The sequence below is a fragment of the Eleutherodactylus coqui genome, chromosome 3 (assembly GCF_035609145.1).
Source record: "Eleutherodactylus coqui strain aEleCoq1 chromosome 3, aEleCoq1.hap1, whole genome shotgun sequence".
Taxonomy (NCBI): Eukaryota; Metazoa; Chordata; class Amphibia; order Anura; family Eleutherodactylidae; genus Eleutherodactylus; species Eleutherodactylus coqui.
Window position 1 is genome coordinate 186,266,170 of NC_089839.1, and position 12,530 is coordinate 186,278,699.

Here is a 12,530-nt window from a genome sequence, read left to right on the forward strand (position 1 = left end):
TTACTGGAATTGAGCAAGTCATAACCAATTGACAAGTGTGGTGCCTTTTTTTGGAAGAAAGCAGTCATGTTTTTCTAATTCAGTACCACCAGCTTACATACATCACTACCTGACCAGTAGCGATTCAAGTGCCAGGACTTAACAATCCTTTAGATGGAAGGAACTGCATCACTCACATAGATTTTTGGCTCCTTTCCCGGCAGAGTGGGTGGACTGAAGCGCTTCTGTATAGGTAAGAAGCTGGAGGTCAGACCCCCACATAATGGCCACAGTGTGGCGTTGAGTCTGGAAGTTGGAGTCACGGTATACAGACTGCCAAGGAATGCGTCCAAAAAGTGCACTCACAGATAAAGGTATTGCAGGGAAAGCACATACAGCCAAGTGGTCACCTCCTGTACTTTCCTTAGAAGTCCCTAACTACTTCTCCACCTGTATAGGGTAATTGTTCTGGAAAGGACGGCCCCACACTGGACCATAAATGGATTCCCTAGTTTTCCCTTATCATTCGTGGTCAACAACTGGAGCGAGTAGTCAGTACCTGGGATAAATGCAAAGCCTTAGTCAGATGGAGTATCAGAGTACGAAATCTAAGTAGTCACCGAGTCAGAGTGCCAAGGGGGAAACAAGAGAATTGTCCAAAGCCAAGTCTAAGTTCAAAGTCCAGAAGTAACACAGAGCAAAGACTTTCTACAGAAAGAAGCAAAACAAGGGGCACAACCAGAAGAGCAATATCACTGGCACTTCAGGAAGTATCGGTTTAAGAATACCTCCAAGACGTCTGATAGGCTGTCTTTGAGAACAGACAGCCTAGGTATCCAATAACAGCAGACCAGTAACAAGACTACCAATCGGAACCTGTGTAGAAAATGTTCCTGCCCAGACTTACAGAGAACTTGTGGAAAGTCTGCCTCAACGTGTTACCGCTGTAATCCAAGCAGAAGGAGGGCCGACACCTTACTAAATAGAAGAATAAAGCACTTTTTCTGAAAAACATGCCGTGTCCAAATACTTTTGTCCATATAGTGTATGATCACATAATGTCACACAAAGCATCAAAACGGATATGCTACATCATAACAATCTCCTAGCAGTATACCATAACCTGATAACTATATATGAGCCAAAGTTGTATAGAAAAAAACCAAAAACAACACAACACTAGAAATTTAAAAAATAATTTATTTGTTAATAGGTGAACACCAGTAAAGCTATGATCAGTGCATATTAGGTATCTAATACAATACAAAACGGATACAAATCGAGTGGACAGAAATCTGACATTATTTATTAAAAAAATGACAAAAACCATTTGTGTGTAACATAATTAGCACCGGAGATGTAGGAAGAGGTATGTACAAAACAGAATGCTTACAATAAGCATATATCAGACGTGTAGCATCTTTGAAATTAATATAATTTATACCAATCCTTTAATTGTATAGATACAGTGCACGAATAGAACAACAGGACTGCAAAGTACAAATCATTAGGAATACAAAAGCAAATAGGAATTTAATCCAACGCTGTTCATATAAAAATAGTGTTAGCCATTTTTTTATAGAAAACACTGACAAAACAAGAATCCAAAGCTTAGGTATAAAAATGTAGACCTTCAAAAACACTAGAAATTTTGACCTAATTCAATTCTTGGCTGGATACTTGGATGGAACTAGGGATTATGGAAATTAAAAGAGTTGTCCAACAAAAAAGCAAGTTATTCCCAAAGCCATGGCATAGAGGATAATTTGCTGATAAGTGGGGTCCAACCACTGAAAGTCCACTGATCACTAGAATGGGGCTCCGTCGCATCTTGAAGCGTTGGTAGCGGCAGTTTAGTAAGCACACCTCTGCTCCGTTCATTTCAGTGGGACTGGTGGAGATAGCCAAGAGGGATAGCCATGCATAGGGAATAACTTGCTTTTGTGGGATACCCCCTTTAAGAATTTAGAAAACAGTGCTGCTGCATCCACCCTACCCTGATTGCACGTTGGAGAAATAAAGTGATCCATTATAGTGTGGGCACTACATTCTAATGAATGGTTGCCCGGAGGTCTGACTTTGCGCCTAGAACCGATTAATGGCCCATCCTAAGAGTAGGCCAACATGGAGCTCGCCTTCAGGGTCACCGAGGGTTGTGAACGACTGAACAGCTAACAACAAAAAGAGTAGGCCATCAACAGAAATTCCTGGAAGGTCCGTTTAAGAAACATGCCATAATACCCTTTTTTTCTAGCAAAAAAGTTAGGATGCCCATTATAGCAAAACATGTAGTAGTATACATTTAGCCACTCTCAAAAAGGCATTGTGTTAGATTTTTCAACAGGGTTTTATATGTATCCTACCATGTATTGCCCAATTGGTGGTCCGTATGCTACAGTAAGCCCAAAATATGCTACAGCTAGGACATCGATGAGGGTCCAAGGAAAGGGACTTTCTCAAATCTTCATTACCAGTTGCCTTCATGACCAAAAATAGTCCTCTCGAGATGAAGTATAGTTTGGCAGCCCTTCTCATGAGGCTTTGAGGATCTGCTTGGTTAGATTACAACAATGTGTACATATCTAAACATCCGAACATTTATATTGCAGCTAGCCCCATAGATCCAGCAGCAAGTTCCAGCTGCTTATGGCTAACGTAGTATAAAGTTATTGAAAGGCAATAATTATACAAAGTAAAGGAATGAAACCTCATATCATAAGTAAATCTTCATTAATGATGAAAAATATATCTAGCTTTTCATTTTTAATATTTGTAATATAGTTGAAGGGCCACTCTGGTGAAAACACATTTTTCCACTCTTGCCCCCCTCACCTGTTACACTCTGGATATCCCCTCTGTTTATTGCACTCAATTCCATGCAGTGCAGCCTCCTGTCTGAAGCTTATCAGGCACCATCTTCATGTTGCTTTCACTTTCACATGTGACAGTATTAAGGTGAACTGTTACACTTGTTATTTAAGGGTTAACATTTAGACTCACTGAGCTGTCTTCGAAGCTTGTAGAAGCAGCGTTTCCTGAAGACCATGTTTAGTCATTGTGGTGTGAGCAACGAGTCAGATAATTATAATTATTCATTAAACTTTGTCATGATTTGTTAAGTCCACAATGATAGGCCACTATAGTCTCTTTGTTTGCTTGCACTGTAAATAAAGCTAAACTGGTCTGGGATCTTTGGAAAGAGCATAGCAGTGACTTCACACAGTTCATGTCTCTTGTTCTTTCTCCAATGATAATCATTAATTAATTTGGACACATAAGAGAGCTCAAATCCCAGTAACCTCATTGTCAAATTCAAATTTTAAAGGGTTACACCAACAAACATCAATCCCATGATGCATCAGCGCAGCATTACATGAGCAGATAGAGACTGTATCATCTCTCCAACACTGCCATTATCTTCTGTATTCTATATTCATCTCAATAGTTGTGATGTCCTCTATTATAACTGTGTGACAGCAGTTGTGCGATCATAAGTAACTGTAATATGAGTATCTGTGTCCCCTAAAGGCAGTTTCTGTGCTAGGGTCCATGTAAGAGCATCAAACAGACTGAGATACTAACTACAAACGGAATACTAAATAGATCTGAGTTGGCCAGAACTGAGATCACATGACCATCTCAGGAAAAAGAGGCCAGGAGTTTCAGACAGATAGAAATAACTAACAAAGGTAACACTAGCTCACTTATATATACTGGGGGGATAGCTACATAATAAATGAAGAAAAAAAATCACTGGAGTGGCCCTTTAATAAATACGTAACAAGATTATAATATATATATAACTGATTTGTAAATAAATTCAATTTTTGAAATTATCTGTAATAATCCATATTTTCTCCAGTGTTAGTTATGAGAGACCAAAGTGGCTAATTGGGCTAAAGTACTCTACGACATGATGACACAGGAATGTTCACTTTCAATACTTCTACTCGCTCTCTCTGAGAAAGTGGTCTCCATCCTATGACGGTCCAGTTGTATGTTACAGGTTGTAAACCAATGCCCTATGATATGCCCCAAGTGCTAAACACTTAGACTTCTGCTAAGTAGGTGCCTGAGATACCACAGGGAGGACTGTAAGTTTTCCTAGTTTACCATCCGTTTATGGGCATGGAAGAACTGAAGATACACAAACGTTAAAGATCTATCAACCTTCAGGAAACTTGCGTATTAAGGGGGTTTCCCAAGACTCTTCAAAAAGTTGCTAAGAGCAGGAAATTGACTAAAATAAAAACAAACTAAGCAGTACTCACCTGTTAAAGTGACTTTCCAGTTTTGTCCTGGGACAGGAGGAAGCAGTTATATTACTTGCTCTTGGTCTTCTGTGCTGAAGCCCTTCTAATCCACCAGTTTGGGTTCTCATTTGCAGCAGTACAAGATGGCCAACACAATCTTTAGCTACCTTCATTAGGTAGCTAGAAAATTGCAGTGGCCATTTTGGAAAACTTACAACAGCATCCTGAACCGGAGTGGAGTGGAGGAACAGAGACAGAGAAGAATGACAATAGGTAATATACTTTACCCTCCTTGGTCACCAGATAGAATTCTGTCCAGAAATCAGAGGGATACTTTAAATGTCCCGCTCTAGTGCAGCCACATTAGATCATGTCACTCCAATTCTAATAACTCCTGCTGTGGTCACCTACCATTCACTATTCACGTGGCCACTGCAGCCAGTCATTGGCTTCAGGAGTCATGTGTTATTTATGCACGACCTATAAATCCAGTGATAGCCTGCAGTGATCATGTGAATGATGAAAGGCATGTGAACAATGTATGCTCTTCTGGGACTAAAGAGGAAGTAAGATATTTAATGGTTCAGTACAGAATATGTTTTTTACTTTAGTCCATTTTCCATCCTTGGCAACTTTTTGAAAAGTCCCAGAATACCCCTTTAAGGCTGGTGACCATGTCATTTATGGATAATCCCATTTGGGTATACATATTTATCTCTATTTTAATATTTCTTCTGGCACAGGTCAATGATTGATGAGTTTTACTAGGCCCAGCACATTCATTGTTCATGTCTTCTGGTTTAGATATGGAAAAGGTCCAGGCAGCTCACAACTTTGCATAAAATCACTAGTAGATATGATACAAGGTTTGTCCTCTTTAGACAATCCCTTTTTGCTACAAGAACCACCCAAATCTTTATTTTCCCTACAGCTCCTCTACTGGTAAAATAAAGTATTACACATTACCCATTGAAATCATTGAGCGTTTTGAATACTGAACAGAAAGGCCAAGTCCTCCGGAGAAAGATGCTCTTTGTAGCTGCTCTTTGCTCCCACAAATTGATGGTGGGAGTCTCCTCTATCAGATCAGAATGCCCTAATAAGATAATTAAAAATGGGTTTTCTAAACCAGACAACCCCTTTAATTCATACACTTTGTAAGGGCTGGTTCAACTCAAACATACCCAAAACTGAGTATTTCTAGTTTTACCAAAAATGTTTTCCTTCTTCCTCCTGTAGGATTCATTGATGTTTTTGGTAATACAGAGATGCTGTATGTGAATGAACCCTAAGAGGGGGCAAGGATACAGGGACATAAATGGAGGACACACAATGGGAGTTGGTTGAGGGCCGATATGGGCACCTCGAGTTCCACAACACATTTCTATATAGCAAAGTTGTATGTATTCCATTAACCCTATGCAAATGCTTTGGCGATAGGCTCTTTCAGTGGACGTAACAGTTTCGATGGCATACAACAATTCATGCAATGTATAAAAAATATTTCAACGTAGTTCATTAACATTTTCTAGAGTACATTTCTTACTGTAACTTTCTTAAAAATAAAAAAAATAATATTTAATTCTTAGATATTAATTCAATAAATATTTCTAAAGATATTTCTTTTTTTCTGTAAAAGGCACCATAGTCGTTACTTTCAGCTCATAGTGCAAATAATTCCCTTTTTTAATATAAAATATTACAATAAACACATACAGAATTCACAATGTTATTATACAATTCACCAACTGTTTGACGTGAGATATGAGGTGTTATGCTTGGCATTTCCCTTCAAATGTTTCATCTAGTAAATGTTTTTGTATACTAAGCAGACCTCGCATGGAATATGATGAGGAATGACAAGACCTTATTAGGTCCATCATGGCTCCTGTTGTTACAAACTAGCCCACTAGGGTATTAGAGGATCCACCGTTAGACCAAAGATCTGACACAATAATGGGTGTAAGGCCCCAGCAGCCCATTTGGAGCTCATTTTGAAGCCAATCACTTTTTCTAATGGGATAATTCACAAATGACCTATTAGGCCTTATTGATTATATGTTCTTTGTGTGCAATGAGAACAAAGTGTCTGATGCAATTAAAAGTGATCTTGAACGTGTTCTGTATTGATGGCATTTTGCGGTAGATGTGACAGCTCTTGCTTCTATTTTCTGGAGAACCCCTGACCAGGTTCCATGGAACCCTAGTTGGCAGGCCCAGACTGGCCGATAGGGTAACAGGTAAATCCTCAGTGGAGCCAAAGCCAGGAGTAAGCCCCCAACTTCCCCACTCTCCACCCGAATGGCAGATGGCATTCTACAGCCGCTGCTACACATAGTCATAGGCAGAGTACAGCTTTTTAGACTGGTAATATTTGCACATAACTGTTCAGAGAGCCCCCAGAATGAAATTTAATGGTGGGTTCTAGGCACCCCAGTCCGACACTGCTGGTTGGGGATCAATGTCCTAATGACCATTAGGCCGCTTACAGCTGAACATATTTTTACTCTATATTTGGTCCGTGTTTTGCAGATCATATAAATGTAAATCTATGTATCTATTCACATGGCTGTATTTTAACGGATCACACACTAATTTTGTCCGTTTCTGCCTCCGTGTTTGCATTCATTGGTATTATTTTCTCTTGGGCAAAAACAGATCCGTATTTGCCCTGCAGAAAATAAAACCAATAACAGCAAATACTAAGGCAAATAAAGATAAAATACTGATGACATATGGTTGCATTGCTATCTGTGATATGTTCGTATTATGAAACCGTATTATAGATGTGTGACAATACACTTGTCTGAAAATGGCCTTAAAGGTGAAGTCACACGAACGTATATCGGCTTGGTTTTCATGCCGAGCGGATATATGTTGTCCTCGTGTGCAGGGCGGGGGAGGCTGGAAGAGCCAGGAGCAGGAACTGAGCTCACGCCTCCCTCTCTGCCTCCTCTCCTCCCCTCTGCACTATTTGCAATGGGGAGAGGTGGGACGGGGGCGGGGCTAATTCTCGTAAAAACCGAGCCGATATACGTTCGTGTGACTTCACCCTAAAGGGATTTTCTGGGACTTTTATGTTAATAGCCTATCCTTAGCATAAGACATCAATGTTAAGTTATTGTGGATCCAACTCCCAGCTCCTCCACTGAGCAGGCAATTGAAGGGAGTGTCAAGTCTCCTTCATTGTTTACGATGCATACATTTGGTAGTGGCTGGGCCTGGTATTGCAGCTCAGTCCCTTCACTTCAATAGGACTAAGCTGCAAAGAGTTGCAGTACCATACACAGCCACTACAAAAAGTATGGCGCTGTGTCAGATAAAAAAGGGAAAGCAACACTGCAAGAATGCCACGCTCCTGTAAGAGGGGATGTTTGGTTGATTTTTTTGTTCTGCACAGTGTAAGTATACAGGTGTGTGCCTTTAATATTGGCATAGGAGGCTCAGATAGCGGCAAGATACCACAGACCAGAAACTGGAAGTGAGCAGAGCAGGCTGAGTGTTAGAGGATAGAGAAGTGAATGGAGAACCACCGCTTCAGAGACTCGCTGAGAGTGTTTTGCCATATGGGAATGTGAGCAGCTTAAAAAAGGAAGTGCCCTTGGCCTGAAGAAGCACCAAAACCAGAGTCAGACATGTCCACAAGACCTCTTAGCTTTTTCTGCTCTGTTGGCTGCCAGTGAATCACGTGCTGCAGCAGGCCTTAACCCTTTCCAATCCAATTTGTGTCCCGGTTTTCCTAGGTGGCTTACTCTTTTTCTTCACGGCCTATTGTTATTGCATTTTTTGTTTAATTAAATTTGGTTGAGCATCTTGTCCGGCCAGAATACATTAGTGATGCACACACAAAATCCTCGATATACAGCTTTGCCTCGGGGCCTGATAATGCCAATGCTGACTTGTGAGGATAAATACACCATGACCCTCATCATGACTGATACGCTAGCCCAGACAGAGGTAAGCCTCCCACTCCCATACCCGACTCAGACCGTTGCGTCGGCCACCTCCTCTTGAGGATAAGCAGAGACCCCAGCCTGATACCCTTTCCATCTCTGCACTCCCTTTAGTCAACTGATCAGTGGGGGTGCCAGAACCCCTCCTTTCTATATAATTGCATGTACTATATATATGTGGTAAATGGGGGATTGGCCATCTTGATTGGCAGCTGACTGATCATTGATCTAACAATATTTCTTCCTATAAACATTTTGTAGGAAATGCCAAGCATACACTGTTAATACCTGCAAAGCACCGGAGGCTTACTAGCCAAGTGGAAAAATGATGGACAGTTAAAACCTGTGACAACAAAGCATCACACATGTCAATATGCTACATATGATGTAGAGCACGTAAAATGCAGTGGATGGACTGCAAAAGTGGAACGCAAAAATAAAAAATAAAGCAGCCGAACCACTTCACTGATGACGGATCCAAGGACTGGAGTCACGTCCCGCAGGGGAGGGCTTATAACAGACATTTTACGCACATACAATATTAAAATAAATAACCTCAGACATAAATATTATCCTATACAACATTTGGTATACAACCTATTTACACATGTACAGATGACGAGGAAGAGGTATTGCAACACGAGTCTTTATCCATCTGAAATTCTGATATTGTCATATTGTTAAAGCACCTGGAAGAAATAAAGTGTGCGTAAGATTAGTTCAAGTTTATCATGAGATATCTAAAGTTTATCTAGGGTCATCTCGAATAGTAAAAGTGCTCATACACATTAGATGAATGTCGGCCAAACATGGTGATCTCAATAGGACTGGCTGGTTATCCTATGCATATTAAAGTGTCCTAACTCTCCAATGTCAGGAGAAAGAAGGGTCGGCATGCTGAATTTCAATGCCAGAAGTGTCTGTCAACAGCTTATTCCCCTCTCCTTATTAAAAACATATCAATGCCTAGATGTGTATGGAGCAGTCAGGAGATTGCCGTCAGCCAGACAAGCATTGAGACGACAGGTATCTAGTGTCTATGGAGGCTTAAAGCCCCACTTACATGGAACAATAATAGCTCAGTTTAAGCACAAGCCAATGACTAATGAGAATTGCGCACTTCTTGTTGGTCGTTGAGTTTCAGCCGCCATAAAAATCATCGCCGGCCCGGGCCCTTATCGTGCTGTTTAAACACTGACAGTTCAGTGTTTCACATAGGAATGTGAAACACTGAATGATAAGTGCCCGAAGACTGCATGATTTTCAACGAGAATCATTCAGTCTAAGGCCTCATGTCCACGGGGAAAATCAGGCACGCTACGGATTCTCCATGGAGAATCCGCAGCGGGTCCCTCCTGCCCCGCGGACATGAGCACTGAAAATAAGAATAAACTTACCCGCAGCGGACCGGGCAGGTCTTCTCTTCTTCACAGCCGGATCTTCTTTTTTCGGCCGGCGGATGTGCTCGGCACGCCGGCAGCGTGCCGCGTGAATGCGCCGGGCACATCCGCCGGGCCGAAGAAAGGAGATCCGGCCGTGAAGAAGAGAAGACCTGCCCGGTCCGCTGCGGGTAAGTTATTCTTATTTTAGGTCTCCCGCGGATCCGGACGGCTTCCATAGGCTTCAATAGAAGTCTGCGGGAGCCGTCCCCGCGGGAGACCCGCATAAAAATGGAGCATGTCCATTTTTTTCATGCTCCATATTTGTTTTAATTCACTTTTATTGACCATCCACAGGTATTTATCTACCCGCGGGTGGTCAATGCATCCCTATGGGATGCGGATCCGCATGCGGATGATCCGCTGCGGATTTAAAAATCACATTTTGCCCGTAGACATGAGGCCTAAAGGGGCTGCCCGAACGCAAACTAGCTAGTGATGATGTCACTAGCTCGTACCGTTGGACGAATGAGAAGCGTGAGACTCTCGACCCATGGAAAAGGGCCATAAACTTAACATATAATGCTACTAACATAAGCTGGATCTGCCAATGATCTACAGAGAAATATCTCAGGTCTATGACCAGTTTATGCTGACCATACATCTTAGCTGTTGGCTGAATGCTTGTTTGACCGACATCTATTTCTCCAACCCTTCCCATGTACTTAAATATTTGGCTTCTGCCCAATCCTTCTTTCCCTGAAAAATGTGCTGCTAGTAGGGACACCCCCTTACACATCTGATACTCTTCTGGTATTCATCTAAAGTATATGGGCACCTTGAAGGGGTTTTTTGGGTGATTTCTACTAATGACCTATTCTCAGGATCTGCAACTTGGGACTCTGGCCGATCTACTGTTTGGGTGCCTGCTGTCAGTGCTACAACACAGCGTATAGAGATTGCTCCCACCCCTGTGTAGTGGCCAATGCTGGTAATTGCAAGGGCAACTGCCACTAAAACTGATGAGGATAGGTCATCAATAGAAATAACTAAATTTCAAATAGAAAAATCCTGTGAAAATTTAAAACCAAAGCTTTATTTTGTAAGCTAAAAAAAACAGTAAAATGCTGACTCCTGGATCCTGGAGCCTACTAGTTTCAAACCACACAGGATTTTTAGTCATGCCTTGATTAAGAACCATGTATGGTTTAAAATTAGTAGGATAACTAGGATGTCCTGATTTTACAAATTTTTAATCTTTATATTTCTCACTGGGCCGAGTGCGGGACTTTTCTACTTGCAATTTAGTGCTACCACCCGCTCCTGACACAGGATCATCTATCACCACCAGTTTTTCAGCGACTTTCCGAGATCTGACTGATTGGAGTCAAGTCTGGTGATCAATACTGCTGCATCAATAGAAATTGCCCAGAAAACCCCTTTAAATTCAATCACAGACTATGTAACATGCAATTGATCTATACCAGAGTTATAGCTACCGTGGGTTTTACTTTAAGTGGGGCAAAGATTCAGTTTGCTGCCCTAGTCCTGTATAAAAGTACCCTGGCAAGGGCAGAATGGCTTGCTGGTGCCCTCCCTGTTATCTAGACCACATGTCCTAACAGCCAGATAAGCTTTAGAGAAGAAGCTTTAAGTGTCAAAGAAGAATGGCAAGAGAGACAGACAAAAAAATGCAATATGGCTGCCTCATTTACACTCAAAAAGGTCTAGCTGCTCCCCATTTGACTTGCCAAAACTTATCAAATAACAATCTAATGTGTATTGGTGGATTTAGCCTGTCCTTACATGACCCAACTCTTGTTCAAGCGTTGAGTGCTCTATTGAAATGTTCATCACACATACTCAGCAGGAGAGGTCCTCGAAATCTTTATGGTGCATAGGAGATGATCAAACATATCATAATAGCCTGAATTGTAGTGGGCTGGCATATGGGACTCACACCTATCCAGATAAATGAAGTATTGGAATGTGTTTTTTCATGCCCCACCAAACCCTAAGAATAAGAAGGTCTTATTCCAACTCGAAAGATAGCCATATAGTCATTCAGTGTCTATTACCAGTTCTATAACAGCTGAACACGGAGGCCGGTTGCAGAGGACGGAATACATTTCCCACAATAACCACCACATTTTCCTGTGACTTTGGTTCCATCCTGAAATTGAGAGCAATAATATTTTTTAATAATATTTTACTTTTAGTGGCCATTAAAGAAGTTGTCCAGATACAGGAAAACATTGCCCCTATAGGTGTAACTGTGTTAAGGTAACAAAAAGAACAGCACTTACCGTTCCTCTGCCGTGGGGATTGAGTGTTGTAGCCCCACTGTCCTCCTGGTGTTTGTTGTGAAAGATGATGTCACTGAAAGTCATCTGACCTTTGTAGCCAATCAGAGGCTTCAGAGTCACCATTCTGAACTTCTGGCATCATGGCGCACAGGATGTGAGCATCTGATTGGCTGCAGTGGTTAGGTGACTTCCAGGGACATTACCTTCCACGGCAAACACCAGAAGGAGGCAGGGCTACAGTGCTAGATTCCCACATCAGAGTACAGCTCTGCTTCTTATTTTAACATAGTGGGAGCTATAGGGGCAATATTGTACGATAACTGGACAAGACCTTTAACAACATCATGATTCTACATAAAACCAATGCCATACAGTTCTCCTGACTTCTGGTATTGTATGGTCTGAGCACTGAGTGTATCAGCTAAATATATTACACTCCACAACTTCAGACACAGCATACACATACATTAGATAACAACTCATGGAAAAAGTTAGGACTTACTGGTGATTTGGCTATTTCAGTCACTGCGTAGTTGCCTTGTGACATCCATTTTGTTGTTTCTGATACAGAAAGACCAGTTCCTTTAAGGTTGATGCTAAAACGACCCTTTAAGAAAAGCAGAAAGCTGAATCAGATGCATTGGTCTGAGATGCTAAATT

General features: G+C 41.5%; 1 protein-coding gene across 1 annotated transcript in view; it reads right to left on the reverse strand.

The window, feature by feature from the left end:
- Positions 1–1,159: 1,159 nt before the first annotated feature.
- Positions 1,160–12,530, reverse strand: part of ADAMTS9 (ADAM metallopeptidase with thrombospondin type 1 motif 9) — a 242,636-nt gene continuing 231,265 nt past the window's right edge. Inside the window, exons 38-40 of the mRNA XM_066596646.1 lie at positions 12,373–12,477; positions 11,643–11,737; positions 1,160–8,874 (exon numbers count right to left, since the gene is read on the reverse strand). Coding sequence (XP_066452743.1) covers positions 11,648–11,737; positions 12,373–12,477 — 195 coding nt within the window. The 3' untranslated portion in view covers positions 1,160–8,874; positions 11,643–11,647. The remainder of the gene's footprint in view (positions 8,875–11,642; positions 11,738–12,372; positions 12,478–12,530) is intronic.